This window comes from Musa acuminata, chromosome BXJ2-3 (genome assembly GCF_036884655.1).
Source record: "Musa acuminata AAA Group cultivar baxijiao chromosome BXJ2-3, Cavendish_Baxijiao_AAA, whole genome shotgun sequence".
Taxonomy (NCBI): Eukaryota; Viridiplantae; Streptophyta; class Magnoliopsida; order Zingiberales; family Musaceae; genus Musa; species Musa acuminata.
In genome coordinates this window covers 42,221,846-42,248,787 of record NC_088340.1, presented here as the reverse complement: position 1 = coordinate 42,248,787, position 26,942 = coordinate 42,221,846, and the positions used below count along the sequence as shown (strand labels likewise).

The window sequence follows — 26,942 nt, the reverse complement described above, 5'->3', positions numbered from 1 at the left end:
ATGGAGGGTCAGAAACAGGTAAGGAAGTGTCGTAGTCGGCAAAGATTCAAAAGGAAGTGAAGTCCAAAATGGAATTATTCCGCGACCTGATCGAAGTGATGAATTCTTCTTATGCTTGCAATTGTTTTCCTTGCACATTGCATTATGAGGTTCCATGTAGAACACTGTCTGCTTAGGAAATAGTATTTGTTGCTTCGGGAACATGTTCTGCATTTCTATCAGCAATAGGAAAAAGTTGTCGTCTTAGGAACGAAGAGTTGGGAACGATGATGAACAGCACATCCTTGTCGTTGAGGTCAATGTTTCAGGAGAACGTGACAACCAAAGCGGTGTTGGCAGATAAATGCTTCTTGTGATGCATTTACGAGATCGAACAATCAAATCTATTTGAACTCCACACTAGAGATCGAACAAGATAGCAATGAATAATCAAATCTATTTAGAAAATAAGGCTCTTACTTTTCAAAATTTTCCTATTTAATTATTTTTAAAAATATTTTTTAAATTATTTTATCCTTGTCGACTACCTCCTTCCACTCGTTGCGTTGCTATGCCTCAACCCATTGGCCACCCCACTTTCTTTTCAATGGCCACGTGTAACCCTTACACGAGGGCTCTCGCTCGTAGTCTTTGTCACTATCATTGACAGGCCCATCCTTTTTCCTCGCCCACAATTCTCATCGTCGGCCACAAGGAAGGAATGAAAGGGGGTGCACCATCGATTGCCAGTAAAGAATGAGAGGGATAGTTTGCATGCCCTCACCATCGATTGTAGGGGAGGAGAAGGTGCATGCGTTAGTTGTTACTATCTTGTGCAAGAGTCGATAGTAAGACATATAATGACTGAGTCAACATGGTCAACGAAGACGACGACGGATCCGACAAAGAAGGGGTAAAATGATCTTTTCACAGTAAGAATGCTCTATGAAAATTTTAAAAAGATTTCTTTTTTTGAAAACTCCATAAAAACTTGGACCTCTACTCAAACTCGGGAAAGTAAACAGTTGCAAAACACCTATTACTCAAAACCTAAGTTACCCGAAACTGAAAGTAAGCAAATGCACAAGTCAAAGAACTCATCTTTAACACTTACTAACGCAGAAAAGAGGACTTACTCTTAAAGCTACATAAGAACATAATATATCTTCGCGCCATTTATTCCTCCGATGTGGATGCAGACTATTTATTCCTCCCAATTTTTCTTCTCTCTATTTATTTATATGCTTAAACTTAACGAAAATGTTTGGCTTAGAGTTGTGATTCAAGAGATCGACTTGGGCTTGGGACTTCTGGGCCCCCAAGAGATAGGCACGAAGCCCGGCCCGCTCAGTGCATCAACCAACTCATCGTGTTCCACAACAATGCGTATACATAATGATGCCAAGTAAGTTTCATATTCTTTTTTCATGCTACCTTTCTACAATAAAAACAGTTCATCGACATGGATTTCATCTTTCAGCCACACATCCATAACATGCTCGCTGTTACCATGAAAATTCTTGAGCATTGCTTTCTCATGATTAAACACAATGCAAATACACAGTCCACATTTTTAATCTGCAAAAAAAGACAAAAAACAACATACATATCGATTCAAAACTGAGTGATGTTCACTTGCTAAAATAAAAAATAAAAAAAAGCCTCAGCCAAAATTTTAATGACTATTTACATCTTGATTTCTAAGCCACTCTGGACAATTAAATTTGACACTGTAAATTGCAATCCTTTGGTCCTGCACACGAAAAGAAGGAAGAAGAAAAAACTGTAAATTGCAAGTCAAACATATTAATCCTGAAAGCCACATCTATTATGCATTACAGGTGACTATTGATCGATGCTGATGATGGTTTAAATTTCGGAAATCTAATGTACCTGAGAATAATGAAGGTCCTGATGATCTCCAAGAACCAGCACTTTCATACAGCAAGTGTAACCAATAGTAATTTTCCCAAATTAACCACTCAAATGCAAAGTGCTCCCATGTCTGACAGAGATCCAGATCCACAGTTCCCGACTTCGTTTATGGCTTCTTTTCTCTTATTCTGCTTTGGTTCCCTCCTGCCTTTGTTGGCAGCATGTTTGCTGTTACTGGAAAGCAAGATAAGCATAAATTACTCTGTTGTTCTAATTATTGACATTAAGATCACCATATATAACATTACTCGGCAATCTTGAAAAACAAAAGATGGCAGTCACAATCACAAATCATATAGTATGAGCAAAAGCTGAGGCGAGATATTTTTCACATTAGCTTGAAGAACTCTATACCAGTATACTGTTTTCTGTAGCACTGTCATGAAATGTTAACATTCTATCAGTATATTATCCATACATATACAAGCTCCTGTGATTAAACTCCTTATCTAATACGTCGATTGAAGAAAAGTTTGTTCTTGTATTCTATCCGAAGCTTCAAGTCAAATTGTGCTATGAACTTATTTCACATAATGGTAGCTGCTCTAGGAACAGTTTCAAGATAAAAGATGTGCAAAACTGCAAATCCTTAATTGCCATTTTAGGTATTAAAAAAGTATTAAGAAATTTCGTGCCATAATCAGCCAGACTTCTGTATTATAAAATTTGTCAACATGCTAAAGTGGCTTCTCTTGTCATAGACCAAAATAAGAAGGCTTATTCACCCAATCAGCTAACCTAGTAATTTTGCATCTAGATCCCTTAACCTTCAGTTTTGAATCCTCATATGGCACCTTGTGCCCTTTGCTTCTCATCCTATGTGGCAGTTCCTCTTTTTCCCATGCCGTGTGCTGAGTTGTGGCCACACAAAAAGAGAGAGAGGTGAACATGCATGGCTATAAGATTTAGATGTGAGGGTAGGAGGACAAGCTCACAAAGATCCAACACTTGATGCTGTCAAATATAGGCTCACAAACATGGCTAGAACATTACTGGTACACAAAATTATATACCTTACTTGGGTATCATTTGATATAATTTATTATTGTTATTATTATTATTATTATTATTATTATTATTATTATTATTATTATTATTATTATTATTCAAAGATACCGAATGATACATGTTGGTATATTACTTGACATACCATTATAGTACAGTCTAACAGCCTAAAATTGTATTGGACTGATATTTAAATCCTTATATAGGAATTGGCAAGAGTTGGGAGACCAAACTTTGATGGGACTCTCTAAATTAATTATAAATCCATGAAATGAAAACGATTTTAATCAAAATGACAATGACCTCTCCATATAAAAACACTCATTTCACATTGAATATATACCGATATCATATACATATATATGCAGAGAGAATTAAATTTCATCTCTAATTAAAAGATCATCCATTGGAGCAATGTTCTTGGTTACAAACATCTACTGTCAGTTGAAAATCACAATGCAATAAACAAATTTCTGGTACAAGCTAATTGAGAATAACTAGACAATACAAGCTAAATGAGAATAACCAGACAATACAAGATAAATGATATTTATTTTTTGGTGTTAATAAATACTTAATTGGCAAATACAGTGAGACAAACATCATTGACCGTCAAGAAGTAAATATGAAAAGAGTGCAAGAGCATACACTATGAATGATGAAACTTTTCCAGTGCTTGTACCACAGGCCTTGCACTTCTTTTTCGATCCACATGAACACATTTTATTTTCTAGGTTTTTCTGGGAGAATGAAGACTACACGTGATTGAACAGAAGTTGACTTTAATAAATCCAAGTGCCTCAATATGAACCTGTAGCAAATACCTTATTTTGATTATATATGCTATCAGCCTGAACAGCTTGGATCTTTGTATCACATATGTCTTGCTCCAATTTCATGTCCAATGATGCTACCACTGCTTGTCCAGGGTCCTGAATTTGACATTCTCCTAAGAAATCCAAACTTTTTATCACAAAGCCTCAATAAGAATAGAAAAAGTGCACAAACTTTAACATGGTAAATATTCTTTTGGTAGAACAAATATCCAAAAATTGATGGACCATTCTCCAAGCACAAGAGGAAAGAAAAAAAAAGCTGATAAGGTACCGGATTTGAAAAGAATATGCAATTGCAATTCTCTACTCCCTGATACAAACATTTATAAAGATGATAAGATAGTGGATTTGGAAAAAACACTGCAATTCTCTACCATATGATAAAAGCATCTATGGGCTTCTGAATGTCAGAGGCAAGTCAAAAGAGAGTTAGGAGATTTAAACCTTTTGCTATTGGTTTAACCTGCCAAATGATCAAGTTTAGAAGAGTTAGATTAATTAGGTCAAAGGAGTTTCACTAAAATTATCCTTGATAATGTATCTTTATCTAAAGGGTGCATTCTCTTGCTTGTTTCACTAATCTATATCACCCACTCAATAGCAAAGTGTATTAAAGCTAGTTTTGCAAGCAGGTTAGGATATATTTTTATTCAGTTATCTTTACCCTAATCTAGAGTGTGCCAGGAGTAGAAACATAAACAACGGACAACCCACTCAGGTAGCCTATTAGTCCTAGCTGGCTTATTTTAACAAAACCAATATTAAGATGGCCAAAGTGCCACCCTGTCTATTCTTTTGCTTAACCAGAGGCACTATAAACCAAGTGTCATTATTGCACAAACTTTCAATGTCATAAAAGATGGCTTGCTTTTTTCATAGAAAAAAATAACATCAATGAAACAGCTTAGAAATGTAAGAGAAGCATTTCAGTACCAATTAATAAGAAGCAAAGAGATACTCGCAGCTACATAAAACATAATGGAATAAATTATTAGGTGTTGAAAACTTGAAATGATATTTTAATAATGATTAAAGATGAATTAGGACGATAAAGAAAGATTTCTGAAGGACTTCTTTATTTGAACAATCAACTAAAAAACTAATTAAGGATAATTGCAAATAATTTTTAATAACATGGAGAAAAGATTTAGAACATCTATATATGAGTTGTGACAGATTTAGAAAAATAAACCCAACAGACATATTAATGACAACAAATATGTATAAAAAAAGAGATGAAACAAATTTTTAGTCTTATATTTATGCATGGGTGACAGAATTTCAAAAAATATTTATTTATAATGTATTGGGACTTTTATTCAAGAGAGAGGGTATCTAAAAAGAAATGTCACTGACAAAATCAAGCTGATGGTTGAAATTCAAAGGAACATCTGAAACGATGTGCAGTCACGAAATTAAGTTGATGGTCCGGTTTCCATTTTTTCTGGTCCAACCACCCGTTCTGATCCAGTTTCTATAAACATGGTTAAAACAATCATAAAATATGTAATCACAAGTTTAACAAAAACTTCTAATATGCTCAGATATAGATACAAGATCGAAGTTGGACAGGTCATTACCTTGAAGCAGATCTTCTCCCTTGGAATTGTCAGCACTAGAACATGCATCATGATCGAGGTCCAACTCCTTCTCAGCTATCAAAAACTCAATTGCTGCATCAACATCACCATCTACTTCTCGTAAAACCTGGGTTCAATATTCAACGGTCAGAGAGAGTCATTTTGTAAAGGAAAATACAAAAGATAAAAACTGTTTCTTTTTTTGTCTGTGAAGCTTATTAGCATCCTTTTACCTGTTCAACTTTATCGATGTCCTCAATTCCAGTTCCAGCCATGACCAATTTAACTGATCCACTATTAAAGGTACTTCTGCTTGAGGACCCTTTTGATGATTTGTCAATTGCTATTTTGTTGTTATGCTCCTTTGCAGAAATATGAGCATCTGCCTGATATAAGAAAGAACCAAAAAATTTACGTAAGATTGTTTATATGATGGACCTCAATGAATTCCTTCATCTTATAGATTAGCAATTTGTACCTTAATCATTATTGGCTTAGCAGGTCCTTCACAAGAATCTTCCTTTGAACGAACACTGCAGTAGTGTTCACCATCATGATAACACCTGTACAATTCATAATCAATTAGTGATATAATTTTTTTATGAGAATAGCAAGAACTATGAGCATAATAAAAGTAGTAATTAGCATTAAGTTGCGTAACAAAATCCCACAAGAAAAAAAAAACTCATGGATATGGCAGTAGACCAGGAAGTCAGTGCCGCTGAATGAAAGGTGACCTTAGCTCCATTGTATAAGGATTGCCCATGGCAACACAAGAATATGTTGCTTCTCATTTCAAAAAAGGTGCCATCATTCATGCTACTACGAAAAGTACACCACACATCATGCCCATATATACAACATTATATGTGTTGACACAGCCAACACAGGACAACAAGAGCAGCATGACATACAGCAAACATGCTGATCTCAAGCCAATATGGAGTGACACCTGGAATGGCCATCATCAATCAAAGCAGCCCAACTAGTGTCAGGATGAACACACAAGTAAATTAGGACATCATAGCAAAGGTAACCAACCTACCAAAGGAACTTGCATCAAGCAAACATCTACAATAGCCTGCAATGAGGAACTTAAGAGAGAGCATAATGTATAAACAACTTTACATAAAAGGTTTTGCATACAAAGACATAGCCAAACTGATCAGCCTCCATATGCTCATCTCTTTTCTAGGGTGTAACTCTTTATTTAAAATGAACTATTTCTTTGTGAACCACATAACTAATAAATTTTCTACCTCTTGCATTAAAAGGACACATTTGTCTATAAGAACTACAAAATAAGCCGTTTAAATCATTTTATCTGAGATGAGAAGCAAAAGTAAAATCTAGAAGAGGCTTATAAATTGTTCTATTTATTGATCCAACTTTTTCCAGAAGTGGCCAATAAGTTCCACATATCAGATAAAGTGTGTCATTTAGAAGACATTATGTAACTGAAAAGGCATGAACAAATAAAATTATTTGCTATAGAATTAGTTTCATCAACTGTTTCATTCAGCTAACAAACTCCAAGAGAATCCCTCTAAGAAAATTGGATAATGAATATGAAAGGATACTTATGAAGATTATTCATGTGTGGCAAACACCTGAAGACCAAGTTGTGCATGTAGTAAATACAAAAACACCAGAATTATTTTGTAACTTTTTTTACTATAGCATACTAACTACAGCCTTCATATATGAAGCTGCATATGACATTACATCTGTAACAAAATAAGAGATACAAATAAAATCATAATCACTCAGCTGTCGTTAATACTGGGAGGAGTATGCAACTTACAGATGAATCATATTTGCTTGATGATCACCACTGAAATTACATATGTACCAGCGCGGAGATTTAAGCTGCATAATGAAAATTAAAGTTAGAGCACTCATTGGCAGAGGGAAAAGTTCCAATATATATTGCACACATGTAGATGCATATGTGAATACTTCTACATACTTCTCATTCTGCAAAGTTATGACAATATAATCATTACATAACACAAGATTAACCCATCTTTGCCCCATCTGTACCCATTTTAGGAAGAATAGTTCATGTAAAATCTGGAGTTTGTTGCAATTCTAGCACAAGAAGAGTTTCATGGTCATTTGGAATGACTTGTACTGCACTTATTTCAGCTGTAAAATTTTTAGTTGTTAAAGATATCCAATCATGACAATAAAATGTAGTCAAAATCACAATTAAAATATCCAATCATGACAATAATCCCTCCCTGCCTCCCATTTGCCATGTTACTAAACCATGACAATTTGGAATAACACCCACATAGTACTACCTCTGTTACTTGGATTCTTTAAACTACTTGCTATATTTGGCATCAAATATGATACTTCTATGATACTATACAGATGCTTGTCAGCAAACTTCCTCAAAGTATCATCATTTTCAAATAATTTTTAGAAAGATCTGATACTTTTAGGGTACTTATAAGATACTTCATAGGCATTCAGTGAAAAAAAACTCTTTCTTGAATGTTGATCCTCTGATTATAGATGTGATAAACAGCATTTGATATATTACAATTTTTAATAGTTTTTGTATTTCTATTGAACATTGAATTATGATTAATGAAATCAAAACAACAATTCACTCAATTTTTCATGAGTTTTTATTATCTTCTTTACATTCTTGAAGTACTACTAAAGATAATCACTCTCATGTTGAATAGATTGAAGCTGCTAGTTAATTTCCTGTTATTATTTATCATGACATGTAACAACACTATTACTATCAGTAATAACATTATACTCTGTACATAAAATCTTCTTTTTTTTGTATATATGACGTATGCATTCTATGTTTTTCAAGATTGAACAAGTAGGCATGCACTGGCAGACTTCCAACTGAGTGAACTCTTGTTCCAAAAAGACATTCAGAATGACCTCAGGTGAAAACATCCAAGCATGCCAAACACATAAGCTACAATACTGATCCAATATGATTTAAGAAAGCTAATGCTCTTGAATCAATTCCAAAAATCAGATAAAGGCATCAGAAGTATTGTACCTTTTTAATTGACAATAGAATTTGAAATGTATGAAGAACAAGCATAAAGTTGATTACAAAGCATGAAAGCAATTAAGTTTATAAAGAAAGGCATGAAAAACTTGCTCTGTGAATGCAAATATTTCTTTTTGTAACAAGAGAAGCAGCTTGAAGTTCCATATGGCCTGCCCATGAGCCATCCTTTTCCATGGACTGGCAGTACTTATCAAATGGAACATCATCCTCAATGAAGGGTTCAAAGTCCTCGCGATTTTTCTGTAAATTAATAAGAACTGGTTGATGAATTTTAAAACTCAACATTGGAAAAGCAGTAGTGATTTTATCAAAGTACACCAAATATTTTTATCTAATATTAGATTCAAAGGAGATCAGGTAACCAAGATCGAAGAGCTTTTATGAATAGTGCTACTATGTTAGAAAATAAAGATTAAAAAAACAGTATCAATGACAACTGTAATACAAGAAAATCCTATATGTTACATTAAACAAGGGAGAAATCTCGAATGAATAATGATTATTGTGTCATGGGTGTCATGTGTACTGATACAATAGAATCACAATGATTAAGCTTAAACTGTGTCGTGGAGAAATTTCTACAATTTATGAACATTAGCAATGAAATCTCACAAGGCTTAGGCCAAAATGTTACATACAAAGATATAATTCACCACCATTTCACGATACTTTTGGTGATCATTTTCGTTACCCTCAAGCTGATCAGCTAGGGCCCTGCAAAAAATAAAAATCAAATAATTATACTTTGCATATAACCCATTGCTCATGCTGCACGTTATAGTGGTTGTGATATGTTAATAAAATAGAAAAAAGTTTGACACAGTAACTGGATTACAAATACCGGTCCAAGCCAAACAAGATTTCCACAAACCTAAAGAAACAGTTGCCATCTGCTGTAACTTGAATAATTTTTAAGCCCAATGCATCAAGTTGAGCACAAAGTTCTGATATATCGGCTTGCATCCCTTGCTTCTTTACCTGCATACAATATAAACCATCCTTTACACAAACTATTATGTGTGAAATAATAAAGAAGGTGACATTTTTGAATGTAATCAAAGACACAGAAGAATAGTTTGAAATTAGTGCACTTATGTTAATCCTGAATATGTCAAGCAAAGATAAAAATATTAATACTCGGACCATCCAAACAACTGTACCGTCTGGCCCTAATTTTGTGCTCTACGAATCAATCCGTTTCAAGTAGTGCTTTAGCACCCGACGTCACCCCTATCTTCTTTAGCACCCGAGTGAAAGGACAAAAAACTGCAGGTGGCAATTGATTTACTATGTTAAAGGCATCAGCGTGAGCATCAAATAAGTAGGATTTCATTAATAACTTGATCGCAGCCACGACTTCGAAGAAATTTAATAGTTTCGGCAGCGTCACTCGGAGCCGCAATAGACAAGATCCGAACAACCATGGCATTTCGAGAATCGAATTAATCGCGAGAGTTTCGGGCGGAGAGGGAGAGGAAGAGGGCAGGGGGAAACACATGGATTTGGGGCAATAAATAGGTCGAAAAGGATAAGATAAGAAAGAGAGTTCAGGAAGCTTACGGTGTCCTGTTGCCTTCTGGGCTTGGACTTCTTGTTGGTGTGGTTGTTCTTGGCCTGAACCATGGTGCGATGCGAGTGATGAAGGAGACGGAGAAGCGAGAGAGAGAGAGAGGAGATGGCGAGGGAGAGGAAGCCCAAAGAGAGAAGCCGGCTTCCGACCACCGACGCGGTGTCTCTTTTCCAATTCCCCTGTGATGGGAGCGTAACAGGCTTCGAGGAAACGGAAGAGGTGCTTACGTGGAGCAGAATCGCGATCGGAAACGCCGCAGGCTTGTGCTTACGTGGAGGGACTGAATCACCCTGATATTTTTCCGGGGTGACGGGTCGCGCAAGGAATGTGTTCCTTGTTTCTACATTTTTATATAATATATATACATATATATATATATATATATATATATATATATGTGTGTGTATAAGCATTTGTATATAAATTATGATTTTTAGTTGTTTCGAAAAATAGTTTGGTGATCATCGATTTAATTATTGGTAGGCAAAACAAATTAAAATTAGGAAAGGATCCAATGTTTCCCATAGCATGGTGAGAAAATTTTATGGGTGGCTCTTTAAAATGTATATAACAGTTTATATAATTGGAGGATAAGAAAACAAATACGAAAAAAGGATTAGAGAGTAATAAATATAATTATTCTTTTAATAAAAATAGAGTGAATTAAAAAAATCTTTAATTTTGAGAATTTTTCGTGAAGCACCCAAATTCCCATATACATCTTCTTTTTCATAAATGATCGTTTCGCCTCTGATCTTGTTGAACTTGTTTTTGTCTTATATTATCATCTTGCTCCACCCTCATCGTTCTTCCCCATGGACCTCACATAAGGAATGAGGGGGCGTGAGGACCATCGCCACCTATGTGGTCTTTTGTTGAACTTGCCCTTACATACGAGAAGTTTGACAAAATCTAACGGGATCCATAGAGAGCCATGAGTGCCATGAGTGAGCACGATGAGGGTCAACAAATAGGTTGAAGGGAGGTGATTAGGCTTGACTTTAGGGTTTCGAACGTTGATAGAGAGCCCTCATGCGAGCGTTGCAAGCGACGATGATGGATTTTACGCCCCCTTCTTTCTTGTGCGAGGGTTGTGAGTGAGACATGTAGGGGCGAAGTCAACAGAGGTGATGGTAACCTTTACACGAGGGCTACGAGCGACAATGCAGGGTAGAGATGATGGCTAGTCCAACGAAGACAAGGGCAAAATGATCTTTTTACATAACCACCGGTTCTTTATGAAAAATTCTCGAAGTAATAATTTTTTTAATAAAATCACCCATAGAAATATATATTTAAAAATTTAAATATCATTAGTATAGATATAAAATTTAGATTATTTCATATTTACTTCAACGGTCAAATAAATAAATCACACCTTGATGCCATGCGACTAGTTACATTAATCTTTTTGCCTAATCATAGGTGAATGATATTAGGGGCAAAAACTCTATAAAAAAAAAATGAAGTTAGATTCAATATGATCGAAAAACCTAAAATAAATAAGTTTTAGAAATCATTTAGTCATAAGAAATGACCGATGATGCATATTTACAAACATAATAAGAGGTGGTATATAAAAAGAAGAAAATAATACTTTTTTTTTTTTTATGGAAAAGAGGTTCTCTATTTTACTAGGAAATTCAGTCCTCTTATAAATTTATTCTAATTAAAACCATAAAAATGTAAAACTTTAACAATTAAATTTCTTAAAATAAAATATATGCAAATGTTGAAAAATCAATGTCTTTCGTAAAGTAATTAAAAATTAAATCTAAAACATAATTATTTCTTGAAAATTACTGCTCGATACTCTAAATATACAGTGAGTAAGGTATATTTAGAGATTTAGGATTCACTTAGTGTGATATTTTTTGTACGAAGGAAGTCGAGTGAATCGAATTTTGAACTATGTTACTTTGAGCGAGTCTTTGATTTATCGTACATTATTGATATCTATGTTATACTGATACACATTATTATTATGATAAATACTCGTAAGAAAGTTAAATCAATCTAATAAAAAAAGGTCCTTAAAATAATCTAGAAATGTATATTTGCTAACCAAAGAATAATTTTTTATCTCCATGTGTACATATCAAGTATATAATTAAGTACTTTTTCATTATAAGTACCATGATAAGTAGATTGGTATAGATTCATTCCAAAAAAATTTCTTATATATCAAAGGATGTCGATTTGACTAAAAAAATCCATAGTTCTTTTATGGACCCAATTCCAACTAAAACCATAAGAAATACAAAATTTTAACAATTAAAATTCTTAAAATAAAATAAACAAAAAATATTAAAGAGACTGCAATGCTTTATTATTAAGCAATAAATATTTATAATTAAAATTTTAAATTTTATTTAAAAAACACCAACAAGTAATTTTATATTTTTGCATTTTTCTCTCTCCCTAATTGTTAGTAATAAGATAGTGATCGAAATTGAGTTACATTTCGAAGACATGGAAAGAAAAAAAAAATCTAGGTTATCCTACGTCACGAAGTTGTTAACATAAAGTCGGGTTAAACCTTGATGTGAACGTTGACATAGATACCTATTCTAATATTGATTTTGACATCAAAAATGTTATTTCGTACCGACATAAATGTTCATATATAGGTCTCATTGATATCTCGCTCGACGTAGGATATATTCCAAGTGCTTTTGAGGTGACCCAAGACATCACCTACACGAAGACGAATGTCACGAGGGGTTTTCATGATCTAAATATCATTTGCTAATCAATCTTTGAAAAATTTTATTTTTGAATCAAATGAAATAATAAGAATCCTTGACCATCAGAATAATATATATGTATTACATCAAGATCATACGCACTAGAAACTCAAAAGTCTAGACCTTCACCATATAATGAAATAATGTTGCTCTTATTAATGCCTACAGTTCAACAACACTTGAACGATAAAGATGGCTAAAAGTTAGTGGGACGGAAGATTCATGACGGCCAGCCGGGATGGGTTGATGGAGATGCCGGCTGTGGCCGAGGTGGAGAAGAAGAGTACCGGATCGAAGCATTGGCCAAAGCAATGGCCACTGTTATTTGCCGTGTGAGAGAGCCGATCGAGCTTTACTTAGGTCAGTGACGAGAGCCTTTGGTTCCAGTATGATCTTCTTCGTTGCTGATTCCATCGATGGGGTCGAGGTCCTCCATGCCGATGGTCATCGACGAGCCATTCCAGTTCTTATAGCCGTCGGTCGTCATGTTCTTGACCTTGGCCACCACCGTCTCCTCCTTGCTCATCGTATCGATACCTATTGTTTGAGTCAAAGGAGGAGGAGAAGAAGGAGAAGAAGAAGAAGAAGAGAAATAGAAAACAGTAATAGTTACCATCTTATACCTATAAATAGAGAAGTTATCTTAATCTTGATCATTATCAATTAAACTAATTATTATTTTTTAAAATAATAAATTTTATTTTATTTTTAAAAAAAATATTATATTACTTCACAAAAAAATATTATCGATGAGCTATTAACCGATAATGTAGTAGTTTAATTGCTAAAGTAAAATGCATATTCTACACAAATTCGTATATAAAAGCTATAAAGAGTCTCCATCAACTCTTGTTATTTTAAGAATTAGCGTAACATAATTTAATTATTTTTATTTTTTATTTTAATTAAAAAAAAGATTATTGAGATTGATAAGAAAAAAAGTATGGAAGGAAGGAGATACCGGATGGGTGAGAGAAGAACCAGAGGATGATGGTGCAGAGGACGAGGACGAAAGGGATGACATGGACCATGTTCTCGGCCACCTTGGCTCGGCTCGCCTCCTTCTTGGCGGCGTCCGATTGAGGATCGTAGGTGGGGAGGCTGTGATGGTGGTGGTAGTGATCGTCGTGGTAGTAGGTGCCACCACCCTTGTTGGCTATTCCTCCGCCCATGGCTTGCGCCGCCGTGTTCATGGAGAACTCCTCCGACACCCGTGTTGTGCTCGTCGAACGATGCATGGTCTCGACTCTTCTCTCCTTGTCTAATTCTGTCTCTTCACTGACGAACGAGGAAGAGAAGAAGAATGCACTTAAAATGATGGAGAGAAAGATATATGATCGATCTCGTATTGAGATTATTGCATGCTTCGGTTCTTTAGTTCCCCAACAAATGGAAAGATCAGTTCGATCAAATTGGATCGGTTTCGGTGCCATGCGATGATGCAACCTTGGAGCGAGTCAGCCGCCATTCTTCATCCATGAGCGCCTTCCAAGTGGAAATTAGATATGGTTAGATGTGATTGCAAGTAGATTTACTTAGACAAAGTTCATATAGCACAGTAGATATGTAACTTGGATTTTACGTGGATCATAAAATCTAGATCCGAATACGTGGGAGATGCAGGGAAATGTGAACAAGAGAGAGGGGCTTAGTCAACGGGTTGACATTCTCAACGGATGATTATAATAGGTACAGGTAAAGAGATTAAGAGAATCTAATCATGATGTCAAGTGAATTAAGATATTCCATTCTTGCACTTAGTTTATGTTGAACCCAACTTATGCTTCCACTTATTGAATATATATATATATATATATATATATATATATATATATGTATATATATATTGTGTAAAGGTTAAGTGAGTGACACTATTGCGCACACCAACAAGGCGACAAGCTCAGGTGTTGGATTGGCATCTTCTTTATTCTTTTAGAAGATCGACATGTTAATTCCAGTGGCAGAAACGCATCGAGTAGGTTAGGCATGCTATATGCCCATCGCAGCTGCAGACTTACTGTCATTTATCGCTTGCACTTGATCATGAAGAACACCGAGACTTATTGGTTCCAAGACAGACATTAACGAGAGAGAGAAGAGAGATGGTGCAGTGACTAGTTCCGGGGGGGTTGATGAAGAGCCTTATAGGTCGTGTACCCCGGCGGCGGTGGCGCCGCGGGCTTCGGCGCACACTTCGGTAGGCCGCACGGGATGTAGTGGAAGAAGGGGCAGAACTTCCGATGCCACAGGAAGCGCCAGCATTCCACCGGCCGCCGTTGCTCCGGGAACCACGGTATGCAGTTCTGCCGCACGTCGAGCACCTTTCTCTTGATCAACTCCCAGCAGGAGTGCCCCAGCGACGTGAAGTAGTTCCCCGACAACGATAAGTTAGCCAAGTTACCGTCCTTGGCCAGCCGGCATACCACATCCGGCACCTCCCCGTAGAGCAGATTGCCCGCCAGGTTTAGCTGCTCCACCTTGAGCAGGCAGGCGAAGGACCACGGTATCGGCCCCGTGAACTGATTGAACCCAACGTCGAACACCGTCGCGGTAGTCAGCGATCCGATCTCGTACGGCAAGCAGCCCGAGAACTTGTTGTTGAGGAAGAGGACCTCCACCAGTGTTCTCGACGCGTTGAAGATGGACCGGGGGATCGGCCCGGTGAAGCCGTTGTTGGCCAGGGTGAGGTAGGCCACCGGCGAGCTGCCGAGGTTGGCGGGCAGCTGCTGGTTGAAGTTGTTGTTGTTGAGGAAGAGCACGTCGAGGTCGAGGGAGAAGATGGAGGCCGGGACGGTGCCGGCGAAGAGGTTGTACCGGAGGTCGAGGAAAACGAGGTTGCTCAGCGGGAGGACGGCGACCGGGAACGGGCCGGAGTGGTTGTTGTTGCTGACATCGAGCTCGTAGAGGTAGGGGAGGCCGGTGAGGTCGGGGATGGGGCCGGAGAAGTTATTGGAGTTGGCGTGGAAGAGCGCGAGGTCGGGGAGCTCGTCGACGAAGCCGGCAACGGTCGGCGCGCAGAGGCGGAAGCCGTTGAAGTCCACGGAGGCGATGGTGGGGGTCCCCGGGGAGTTCGGCGGGGTGTCGCAGTAGAAGCCGCGGTAGGTGCAAGGCCGGTAGCCGACCCAGGTCGCCGTCACGCCGTCGGGGTCGCAGGTGACGGTCTGCTTGAACTGCTGGATGACGAGGTAAGCGTAGTACTGCTTGAGGTTGGGGAAGTCGTCGGGATTCGGCTCAGACGTCGACGGTGACGGCGCAGGTGACGATGAACAGCCGCAGGACCCGTTCGTTTGGGACGGGGATGCCGTCGGGCCGTCGCTGACCTCCGCGACCTTCCTTTCTTGACGTGCTTGAGAACACGCACCGAAGGAGGTGGGGATGCAGAGGCATAGAATGGAGAGAAGCAGCAGCAGAGTTCGGCCAATGCTGGCCATGTTATGTTCTTCTTTTGGGTTTGTACTACAAAGCAGCAGAACTCATGGTGTGGAGTGAAGGGAGGAAGGGGATAAATAGAGGAGGCAAAAGAGGAGCACGGAGAGAATAGAATCATTCTTTTTCTTGTAGTTGGGAGGGACCAAATTCAATCTTGGACTTGTACCAAATGGCCATGGGGAGTTCGCAGTAAAGCTCAGCGTGCATCCCACGGCTGGACCATCACACAATAGCACATCCATGGCTGTTGAGAGAGAGAGAGAGAGAGAGAGAGAGAGAGAGTCTATATCAGCCTCCGATGTTCATACCTGTGAGAGTTCCCTCTCGAGTTCAGCTGATGTGCGAGATTTTTGGATGAGCTGAATGGGCTGGCTGGTGTCCTAATAGTGAAGGTCTTATCTGGAAGTTGATCACCTCAAGTTGGTGACAGTGGTGGAATGCTTAATGCTCCATCTTTTCAATAATGCAAGCTGCAATAAAGCACCTCAGTTGAGTGTGATGGCCACAAGCTGCTCACAAGCCCCATGATTGAATATGATATAAGACACTTAGATATACTTTCTATTCCTCATCAACCCACTTGGTTTCTGTGGTGTCTAACAATGGTGGAGTGTGTACCCGAAGATGAGTCGAGCTTTTGTGCTTTCCCATCAGAAAATGCAACTTTCTTTCTTTGGAGCAGACTTGAAGCTTCCAAGGAGTCAATAGCCATGGTGGGTTTCTTGAGATCACACAGAAAACGTAAGAGGTGTTAGAATCATGTCGAGTCATAGAGTTCTTGAAAACGGCGTGTTTGGTGGAGTCTCCCATCAGCTCCCACTCTACTCCATCTTCCATCACTACTTTTCAGAACAACAACATCCTTGATTCTAGTTGTTGACTCGTTGGTCATCAAGCCTGGAAGAGACGGAGCAATAGGTTGTTGGTCTGCCTGTTCCTGAAAGAAAGAGAGAGAGATGAATGATAAGATAAAGCAAGAAGATTGTCTAGATGTGTCACTAAAGATGTGATGAATCTTTGGAACTGATGCAACAGTAGATGCTCTGGAAGAGAGAGAGAGAGAAGAAGAAGAAGAAGACTCTCACTTCCAGTGCTTCCAAGGAAGAGATGCAATCATGTCGAGTCATAGAGTTCTTGAAAACGGCGTGTTTGGTGGAGTCTCCCATCAGCTCCCACTCTACTCCATCTTCCATCACTACTTTTCAGAACAACAACATCCTTGATTCTAGTTGTTGACTCGTTGGTCATCAAGCCTGGAAGAGACGGAGCAATAGGTTGTTGGTCTGCCTGTTCCTGAAAGAAAGAGAGAGAGATGAACGATAAGATAAAGCAAGAAGATTGTCTAGATGTGTCACTAAAGATGTGATGAATCTTTGGAACAGATGCAACAGAAGATGCTCTGGAAGAGAGAGAGAAAGAGAGAGAAGAAGAAGAAGAAGAAGACTCACTTCCGGTGATTCCAAGGAAGAGATGCAATTAACAGTAGGTTCTTCATCTCCATATACCCAAGGACACCAAAATGTACTTTAATCTGCAACTTACAGAGCCACCAAAGACCAAGAATCATGCCATGGTACTAATGTTCTAAGCCTGAGGCAGCACCAAGAAATATAATGGAATCCATCAAAATGCCTGATGGAGTAAAAATAGCATGAGATAAGGTTACATGTACCTGCAAGCCGGCAAGGCTCTCGCTTTCAGTGATATGGTTCTCTGAGAGAGGAGAGACAATGACTGTTAGAGTATGCTAACAAGTTGTCAGATCAATTCCTTCATCTCATGGGTTCAGTGGCAGCTATAACAAGGAGAGGGAAAAAGGAACCCAAAACTATATTGCAATATCTATCAAGATCATACTGCATGTATTTGCAGCTCTCTCCCAATGGGAAGTGGTGATTTAATGTCCAATTCCTACAGGAGATGCCTCTTTTGCCAATAATTTCTATGAAACAATAAGAAGTTCATCTTCTACAATGACTCCCCACATGGAGACTCAAGAAAACTGAAACAAGAGAATACAGACTAAAAAAAATTGTACCTGATAAGTCACTACAGAGTCTTTGAGGCCTCTACTGGAGCTTTGCTGGAGAAGTCAGAATGATGATGCAGTCGATTCTTCTGTGACATCTGCATGGATGTTTTGAGAGAAAAGAACCAGTGTTGGCGAAGAAGATCAGACACCTACAACGATCAAACTCAACAACAAAAAATGTCATATATAATTCTATCATGCAAATGAGACTTTCGGCCAAGTATAGCCTTTCCCTTTGACAAACTCATAGCTACTTCACCATTTGCTATAAGAGTCCCTATAGAATAAGAGCTTCATCTCATTTTTCATCTGTAATAAACAAAATCCACTTTATCTTTATGCAAGCAAATACCATTCATCAATCACCAAAAATTGCACAAATTTTAACAAATAACTAATATACCCTCCATTAAGTTGGCTGGCAATGGAAACACATCAAAGGCAAAGGTCTATTTCATGAAAGATAAGTGTTCAAGAAAAAAGTTAAATGGTATAAAATTGAGCATATTGCCAATCAATTGGTGCCTATTGAAGTCGAATGAATTGGCAGCATGCATTCTGACTCAAGTAGAACGTGTTTAAAAGAACCCATCAACCGATACATTCAATTGCAGGTGTCCTTATAACAATCACTTCAGCATTCACCCATAGCATGGGCCTAAACTGGTTGACAAGGAGAATAAGACTTCACAGAGAAACATATATCATTTCATTGACAACAGGAAACATATATCAAGTTGCACAATCAATCGAGCAACATAATCAAGTTACAACCGTTATGCAGATAAATAATCAACAGCAAGTTTGGCTTAAAAATAGATACAGGAATGTGTATCAAGGAATGGCCACTGTAGCTGAGCAACTCCGCTTTTGCATTATGATCACTTTCCACAAGCTCATGCATTACGAGATGTTCTTGGTTGACCCCAAGTGACACATGATCCAGCTTCACATTTCACCAAAATCAGCAGTCGGTATGCTGTTTTTCTTTTCTATTCTTTTTCCTGCCACTGGGGTCTATTTAGACAATACCACTACTCGAACTAAAAGCAGTCAAACAACTTCAGTTTACTTCTATCCTGTCATATTATCATAGGTCTTCCCCTACTTCCCTTCATGTTGCTAATCTTAACTAACTCACCTCATCAAGTCAAGACATCATTAGATCTATTTTTTAACAAATTTGTAACATCTTAAATGGTTTTTTTTCATTTTATCTTCTATCAAAACTATATCTAATTATTCATAATTATACACATTTCTTATACTATCTTTTCAAGTAATCTCATTCAGACATCCATCTCATCATCTCAACAATTAGTGACTTTTACACATTATGTCCTAATTGGCCAACATTCAAATCCATAAAGCATGATTATCCTTCCATTAGCTCATAGAACTTCCCTCTTAGTCTAATGGGCCCAAGATGGTTACATAAACATCAGGATGTCACTCTCCAATCTAACCATCAATCTTCAATTTTATGAATAATGTCTTCATCAAACTCTCATTAGTGCTGCATGGTAGATATAAATCGACAGTGATGTCTCCTAGAAATTTCTCATCCACCTTTCTCAATCATACCTTTAATTTTTTCTCGCAGTGTTGCTAAAGTTAAAGCATCAATAGTACAATATCATTTTCAAAGTAAACACACATTGTACAACACAAAAAAGTAAAGATATCTCGTAGGACAATATCATTTTCAAAATAAGCATGCCTTGACTAACATTAAATAGTAAATATATCTTGAACAAGGTCATGATCATGAACTTTTCACATCACCTTGGACAAATATATCAAAGGAATTACAATGTCAAACAACAACAGATGTGAAATAATTTAAAGTTCAAGTCTTGTTTAACATATGTAACAAAAGCTGTTCTTATCAATATTCTTAACTCAAAGTTCAAACCAAAAACTAATTGGGGATTGATGCAAACTCCAAAAAAGTTGTAATTACAAGAAACGATTCAGTAGTAATTCAGTGAATAACAAAACAAATGTCTGAACATATTAAAACAGTTAGACAATACTTTAATAACCAAATTTATAATATGTGATTTTCACTCTCCTTGAAATCATAAGGATGGGTAAACCATCACCACCCCTTTTATCTTTGAGTAATAAATTTTTGTAGTAATCAGATGGTCACTCATGAAAAGAAAGACATTTATGAACCAGAGCCTGCCAGGACCTTATCCACGCACTCAACAGCAAGCTGGAGTAAAAGCACGAGAAGAGCCAAGAGTCTGACCAACTCAATTGCTAGATCAAGGTTCACCGTACCGCAACATACCACTCAATATGAATAATACATACTAGTCTGATAAGAGACCGGTATAGGCATTACATGACGGTTAATCAGTATGTCCCACCATACCATGTGTCAGTATATCAATACAGATCGATATATATCATACCAATAGTCGATCAGTACACCAGTAAGGTGAACCATATGCTAGATGGCCACATGCCTAAGCAGTCAGCCATGACAATTACAATCAATATATATTTTATTATCAAAACATGCAGCTTGAAGGCCAGCATTATAGTTTGCAGCCCACATGTCAACTAAGATTACTTGGCAGAAGCTGAATCATGGATTCGACTAATAGAGATCTCCAAACATCACGTAAAAGCTTAATTTCATAAGAACTTCATACCGGATAGCAAATGAACTAAACAGGTGATGATGCAACTTATGAGCTCACAGAGTATCCACTCAAAATATTAAACTTCTAAAAGCCAAGATCTGGCAATAACAACACCTTAATCACAAAAATGTAGCAAATCAAGAAATGATACACACCTAACTTAAAGTCAGTAACATTCCTAGAGAACAGGACAGAAAAAGAAATTTTGGCTTGCAAATTATAAAAAACGTTATGTTTGGTAATATCAACTAGCTTCAGCATAAACCGCCATATAACTTTATTTTGTCCCAAAACATGTCAGAAATTCACAAAGGAAATAGTAATTTGTAGTTATTTTTGGTCATTGGAAGTATAAGATTTTTGAATGCTCCTCTTGACTGCTTAGATTCACAGACGATGGAAAAATATTCAGAGTGCTTTGGTAAGAGAATTCAAGTCTTAATTTGCACAAGGAACTATCATATTATAAATTATATATTTCTTTTGTGGACCATGGCACAGAATTCAAGTCCATGTCAATTCATCTCCTTTGTGTTAATCATCTACACATGACTATCATGTCTATATTAAACCACATAAAACAGAACAAAATTCAATAACATACAGGATGAAACAACCAAGCCAGAAATTTGTATATGCCTACAAAAAACCCACGGTTGGAGAATCGTAGACCTCCAACCTTGCCAGTATATGTTAAAATAGACAATCAAATAAGAAAACAAAAATAAAGAAGTGATCAAGTGACATAATAATAACCATGTGACTCTATGAGCAGAAAAAAGCATCAAGAGAGAGAGCAAAGCATTGGGTATCTACAATAAAAGATAAAGAGAGAGAGCAAAGCATTGGGTATCGACAAGAAAAGATAAACGGAACACTACGGATAGCAACACTACCAACTGTTTACTTTCAGAAGTCAATATAAACAGCTTATGGGCAGCAATAGTAGCACATAACAACCCTAGCCATGAAGAGTTAATTGACATACAAATTCAAACACTTAGCAATGTAAGAAGCAAAAGAAAGACATCATTTCATTTCACGTATGATTGGAGTTGCTACTTCCATGGGACCATCTTCTGAGAGCAGAGGCGACAAAGTTCCTACCAGCATAATAACCCATCCGCGTCTTCCATGGCGACGGCCTAGAGGTACTGCTCGACGGGAGAAGTTCAACAGCTCCAATCTGATCGACCAATTGCTCATTACTCTCAATAATCCTACTCTCACCAACACTCGCTTCCTGTTGCTCGTTCGGTCCGGTGATGTCCAAGTTGACTGCCAGCATCCCATCCCTGCATGTCATCAACCAATCTGCACATCCTGGCGTCACCCCCCGGCACTTTTTCACTTTCACCTTCACCAACTTTGGGCAACCCCCGACGAGGGCTTCCATTCCCTGGTCAGATACCGGGCATCCTTTGATACAGAGCTTCTTTAAAGCCATACACTTGGAGGCAATACATGTGATCTCGGCGTCCCCAAAGGTTTCGCTGCCACAAAGGGCAAGGCGCTCCAAGTTGCGGCAATTGCTCGCTATAAGCCCTAAGCTTCGAGCCGTTGGATTAACTCCAATAAGCACCAATTCCTGAAGGTTAGGGCACTGTTTAGCGACGACTATGAGACCTTCATCACCAATCCGATTGGTCTTCCATCCGTCGATGTGGACCTTGCGGAGGAGGTGGCAACGTTCAGCAACAGATGAGAGGCCCGCATCAGTGCATTCCGGGGTCTTTACAAGGTGAAGGATCTCGAGATTGGCACAGGAGGAGAGCGCAGAAAGGCCACGATCACTGACCTGGAGCTTCTCGAGGTGGATCTCGATGATTCCAGGGACCTTATTGGCAACATCCTCGAGTAGCCTGTCCCAGTCTCCGGAACATCGGATGAGCTTTAGGGTCTTGAGATTGGAGGATCCGGCGATGAGCCGCGAGAAGCACTGACCATTGTAGAGCTCTTTCAGACAGACAGATCGGAGTGAGGCGGCTTTGACAACGACATTTCCGATGACGGTGGCGTCGGGGAGGCCGCGGAGCCGCTTAATTGATAGTTCCTCCAACAGAGCGCAGCCCCGGACGACGGCCTCAATGCCCTTGGAGCCGAACGTACACGACCCGACGGAGAGCTTGCGGAGGCTTGGGCAGTGATCGGCAACGGCTGCCATCCCGGCATCGGTGACGGTACGGCAGGCGCGGAGCTTGAGGCGGGTGAGGTTGGGGCACCGGGCGGCGATGAGCGCGATCGCCCCGTCGCCGATGCTGTCTGCGCGGCGGTCGCACTTGAGAGCGAGCTTGGAGACGGCGTCGAATCGGGAGAAGATGGTCTGCGCGGCCTCCAGGAGGGCGGCCCGGGCGTCGAGTGCCAGCCGGTGGCGGCTCTGACCCTCGACGACGAGCCACCTCCGGCACACCAGCGAGCACCGCTTCCGGTCGCCGGAGCCTAGAGACTGGAAGACGAGGGCCAGGCACTCGTCGGGGAGGTCCAAGGTATGGTCCCTTGACGGACAAACGGCACCGCTCCCCGACGCGGCGTCTCCGTTCGTCATTACCGCTAGCTCCTTAGCTGCAGAGGCCGCTACCGCGGAAGAACAGGATGAGAGTGGCTTAACGCGGCGGCTAGAGGAGGAGGAAAAGGATGCGGGGGATGGGGTGGATGCCGATTGGCCCATCAAGGGCGGCCGGAGTGGGGCGAAGAAGGCGGCGTCCGGATCTGAAGGCTTCTTCCACCTCTCTCTCTCTCTCTACTCAGGAAGGAAGGAGCGGACTTCAAATTGGATTTCAATCGAGGCCATAAACTCGCCTTGAATTCCAAGATATATTTAAACATATTTGTGTGAATATATAAATCCTTTACGACGGCCGCTACACGTCGTACCTCAAGACGCGACTTGATAGGCCCGTTTCCGTGACGTAAGTAGCGACAGGAAGCAACGGCACCGCATCAATCATGCGTCGAACTTACTCGAACGGACGGCGGTGATGGACATGACATCCTTCAGGGCGGCGCATGATGTGATGGAATAGATTAGCATCAGCATTTTGACCGCATGCCAATTCCGCATTGGTCTAATATAAGACTTAGTCCCTTTTTTCAGATAATAAAAAAAGGAAAAAAATATTTTGTAGATATATTATATATATAATTGGAAATAATTATTATATATAAAATATCATACTGATCACTATAATAAAAATCTTAAGTTCCAATTGCATAAATTGGTTATATACTTAATTAAAATATTTTTATTTTTTTCTATCACTAATATTAATCATTTTACAACATATGATTCAAAAGAAGAAATCTCTAATATTCTTATAATATGGAATTATTGTAAAAATGTTTTGGTGTACAAATGATTTTCAATTATATCAACTAAGCTAAATATTATTCCACCATTATACCTAAAATGGGTTTATATACCTAATTCTTTATGGTATTAAGTATTAAAAGAATTCTTTATGAATGTACCAATAACTCATTTAAAACAATCAACATGAAATTTTTGAAGTGTACTATGGATATTAGTACATCACAAGCATATTAGTACTCTACTATGTATAAAACATGATTAAAATTTCCATGAATCTAAATTTGGAAGAGGACAAACTACAATTTCATGATTTTGATGGCTCGATCTATATAAACATCCTCGTTTATGTAGCACTCTTAAGGCTCTAAACTATAAATCTATCTTATCCTATATATTTGATTGTACTCTTTGAATTTGATGATCTATCACTTGTATAATAATTTATTAATCAATCGAACTATGGATAATAAATATTTTCATGCTCAATACAAACCTAATCATACTATTGAATCCATAGATGGTTAGAAAAGTCAACGATTAGGATTGGAAATGGGAGAAGACTTGAGTCGATTCATACGGTTGACAAGTCAATAGCAATATAGGAAAGATATCCAATTAAATAAGTATTTTTGGATAAAATTAGAGTTACATTGTAATGTGCATTAAATATTAGTCATCGATGAGGTCAAGATGATCGGATTGAGATACCAAAACACTACTTTATCCTTCTTGGAAATAAATATTATCGATCGATGATGCTAAGATGATTGAACCTCTATCATATTTGGTGATCCGATTACCATTTCTTTTCATGTTTGTTAGTAGAATCGAAGCAAAACATACATCGAATTCGGAAGAGTAATTTCTCCTCCTTCGTCATGAGCTAATTTGTAGTTTCAAACACCTGTTGGTGAACCAAAATAGAGCTTATGGTCTAAGATTTGACTTAGTAATTCAATTCAAGAACATCAATATGGTTGTGGAGATTGGCATGCACGAGTCTTGTGAACAAGCGGTGGAAGAAAGAAGAACTTGACTAGGTCATGGCGTTGCCTACCGTGACTTATTCTATGCGTTGCTACTTTGACTTATTCAAAGAAGAATCGTCAAAACAAAATAATAATAATAATAATAATAATAATAATAATAATAATAATAAATCTTGATCACGGTTCGATTCGAATTGAAATTGCTCATTCTAAAATCAACAATTCTGTAATTTTAATTTTTATTATTAAAAAATAAAGTTATTTTTTTTATATTTTAGAATTTTTAGTATAATAAATAAATATTTTTTTTCATTTTAGAATTATATATATATATATATATATATATATATATATATATATATATATATATATATATACATACATACATACATACATACATATATATTCTTCTAAAATAAGTCATCGTTTTGTGTTTTTCTTTTAAATTGGAATTTGAGATTTATGTTCCTTGAAAAGTATAAAACCATGCACATATATTACTAATATTAATCTTCGTTTGTTGACTATCATTTGATAATTAACCAAAACTTACGTTTTAAATTTTTATGTTGATTATTGAAATATTAAATATATTTAGGTATTTAATTTTAAAATTTAAATCAATTAATACTAGTAGTATTGACGTGGTTGATTGAATCTCATATCACTAAATCATTGATTGATTGATTGATTGATCAACTTGATCGTTTATTTGCATTATATTATTGTGATGGTAATAAGTTAGAATTTTGGACACTCTTCTTACTCCATTAGGCTAAGTTGGATCAAAATATTAATTTAATTAAATATAGGGTGGATATATTAAGATAAATAGGTACTTAAGTAAGTCAAGTTTGAAAATAAAAATAATCAAATTTATGAGTAATTTTTTCATTTGCTATTAAATTCTTTTTTGGGTGATTTTTTTGAAAAAGCTTGGATTTTTCTGAAGGTATTTGAGTTTTTAATTTTTTAATTTGATATTTTTTTCTCTAATATTTTGAGTGTTATTCTTCATCACCTCCTCCTACTTTAGGCGGGCATGAGTATTGTTAATCATCACTTCCACCTCTTCGTTTTGTCGTGATTGTCTTTTATCTAACTATGATCGCTCGGAGATTGTCGAAGATAACACATCCTACATCTAAATAATATAGTATTAGAGTTCACAAATCATGAATATCATATACAATAAGGCCTATTTCATAGAGCAATAGGTTGACTCACTAGCCATCCGAAGTCACTTGTCCTCCCCCTTCGTATTTTCTCTATACTCATTGATAAGATTTGGTCCGACAAATTTTTGGTGACCGTAATCGAGGAGTCATGATGCCTTGATCAATGACTCTTGCTTATTAAGGGTATAAGAGAAAGTATTGGGCTCGAATCAAAGCAAAAACGACGTAGAGGAAGACAAGGCATCACTTTCTTCGTCCCATTGTGACGTCTCGATGGATCTCCCATGCCATCGACAACACAAATGCAAGTCTCAAGTTACTAATTCTTGAGGGTTAATTTCTCGATAGCAACGAAGAAAGTTAGGAGAAAAGAAAAAGAAAGATAATGTAACCGATAATGTCGGGTCCAAATATACCACATGGGAAAATTAAAAGCTGACGTATCTTATGAAAAAAAACTAAAAAAGAATAAATTTTTAATGGAAAATCCCCAAAATTTTGTATATTAATATCTGTTAATGGGACTTTAAGACTTCATAGTTTGGCTATCATCGGATGGCTCTGATCGCTTCACCAGCAACCACAGTAGTTTAGAGATGGTTCGGATCCGGGTGGACCAAAATGCATACATCCAAACCCGACC

At 37.7% G+C, this 26,942-nt stretch overlaps 4 protein-coding genes across 8 annotated transcripts; all 4 read right to left on the bottom strand.

Annotated features, from left to right (window-relative positions):
* Nucleotides 1-1,943: 1,943 nt before the first annotated feature.
* On the bottom strand, nucleotides 1,944-10,151 carry LOC135581148 (OVARIAN TUMOR DOMAIN-containing deubiquitinating enzyme 7-like). 5 transcript variants are annotated; one of them, XM_065101222.1, is made up of 12 exons: nucleotides 9,948-9,979; nucleotides 9,548-9,653; nucleotides 9,259-9,365; nucleotides 9,026-9,101; nucleotides 8,478-8,627; nucleotides 7,140-7,204; nucleotides 5,814-5,898; nucleotides 5,569-5,721; nucleotides 5,336-5,462; nucleotides 3,744-3,868; nucleotides 3,568-3,659; nucleotides 1,944-2,088 (listed from the first exon to the last, which is right to left on the bottom strand). In XM_065101222.1, exons 3-12 carry the CDS (start codon nucleotides 9,348-9,350, stop codon nucleotides 1,962-1,964), a joined length of 1,092 nt encoding a protein of 363 aa, XP_064957294.1. In that variant the 5' UTR covers nucleotides 9,351-9,365; nucleotides 9,548-9,653; nucleotides 9,948-9,979; the 3' UTR covers nucleotides 1,944-1,961. The 5 variants fall into 5 exon arrangements, with proteins under 5 accessions (XP_064957294.1, XP_064957296.1, XP_064957297.1 ...); XM_065101224.1 differs by lacking the exon at nucleotides 9,948-9,979 and adding an exon at nucleotides 9,745-9,875; XM_065101225.1 differs by lacking the exon at nucleotides 9,948-9,979 and adding an exon at nucleotides 9,728-9,860.
* Nucleotides 10,152-12,916: 2,765 nt separating this feature from the next.
* LOC135606602 (uncharacterized) lies at nucleotides 12,917-14,103 on the bottom strand. The gene is made up of 2 exons (XM_065097645.1): nucleotides 13,666-14,103; nucleotides 12,917-13,241 (listed from the first exon to the last, which is right to left on the bottom strand). The coding sequence occupies exons 1-2, from the start codon at nucleotides 13,940-13,942 to the stop codon at nucleotides 13,066-13,068; spliced, it is 453 nt and encodes a 150-aa protein (XP_064953717.1). The 5' UTR covers nucleotides 13,943-14,103; the 3' UTR covers nucleotides 12,917-13,065.
* A 506-nt stretch (nucleotides 14,104-14,609) lies between these two features.
* Nucleotides 14,610-16,587, bottom strand: LOC135608397 (uncharacterized protein At4g06744-like). Its single transcript, XM_065101220.1, has one exon. The coding sequence runs from the start codon at nucleotides 16,133-16,135 to the stop codon at nucleotides 14,819-14,821; it is 1,317 nt and encodes a 438-aa protein (XP_064957292.1). The 5' UTR covers nucleotides 16,136-16,587; the 3' UTR covers nucleotides 14,610-14,818.
* Nucleotides 16,588-21,704: 5,117 nt separating this feature from the next.
* Nucleotides 21,705-23,618, bottom strand: LOC135608396 (F-box protein At1g47056-like). Its single transcript, XM_065101219.1, has one exon. It carries the CDS (start codon nucleotides 23,488-23,490, stop codon nucleotides 21,862-21,864), a length of 1,629 nt encoding a protein of 542 aa, XP_064957291.1. The 5' UTR covers nucleotides 23,491-23,618; the 3' UTR covers nucleotides 21,705-21,861.
* Between the last annotated feature and the right edge of the window lie 3,324 nt (nucleotides 23,619-26,942).

What these genes read in the sequence shown, in the direction of transcription:
- LOC135581148 (XM_065101221.1), bottom strand. Translation starts at nt 10,010, where the DNA reads ATGGTTCAGGCCAAGAACAACCACACCAACAAGAAGTCCAAGCCCAGA. An exon ending in TGGTGGTGAATTATATCTTT is followed by an intron (nt 8,628 to 9,025) that starts GTATGTAACATT and finishes ATTAATTTACAG; the next exon opens with AAAAATCGCGAGGACTTTGA. An exon ending in ACATCGATAAAGTTGAACAG is followed by an intron (nt 5,463 to 5,568) that starts GTAAAAGGATGC and finishes TATTGAACCCAG; the next exon opens with GTTTTACGAGAAGTAGATGG.
- LOC135606602 (XM_065097645.1), bottom strand. Translation starts at nt 13,942, where the DNA reads ATGCATCGTTCGACGAGCACAACACGGGTGTCGGAGGAGTTCTCCATG. An exon ending in GTTCTTCTCTCACCCATCCG is followed by an intron (nt 13,242 to 13,665) that starts GTATCTCCTTCC and finishes CTCAAACAATAG; the next exon opens with GTATCGATACGATGAGCAAG.
- LOC135608397 (XM_065101220.1), bottom strand. Translation starts at nt 16,135, where the DNA reads ATGGCCAGCATTGGCCGAACTCTGCTGCTGCTTCTCTCCATTCTATGC.
- LOC135608396 (XM_065101219.1), bottom strand. Translation starts at nt 23,490, where the DNA reads ATGGGCCAATCGGCATCCACCCCATCCCCCGCATCCTTTTCCTCCTCC.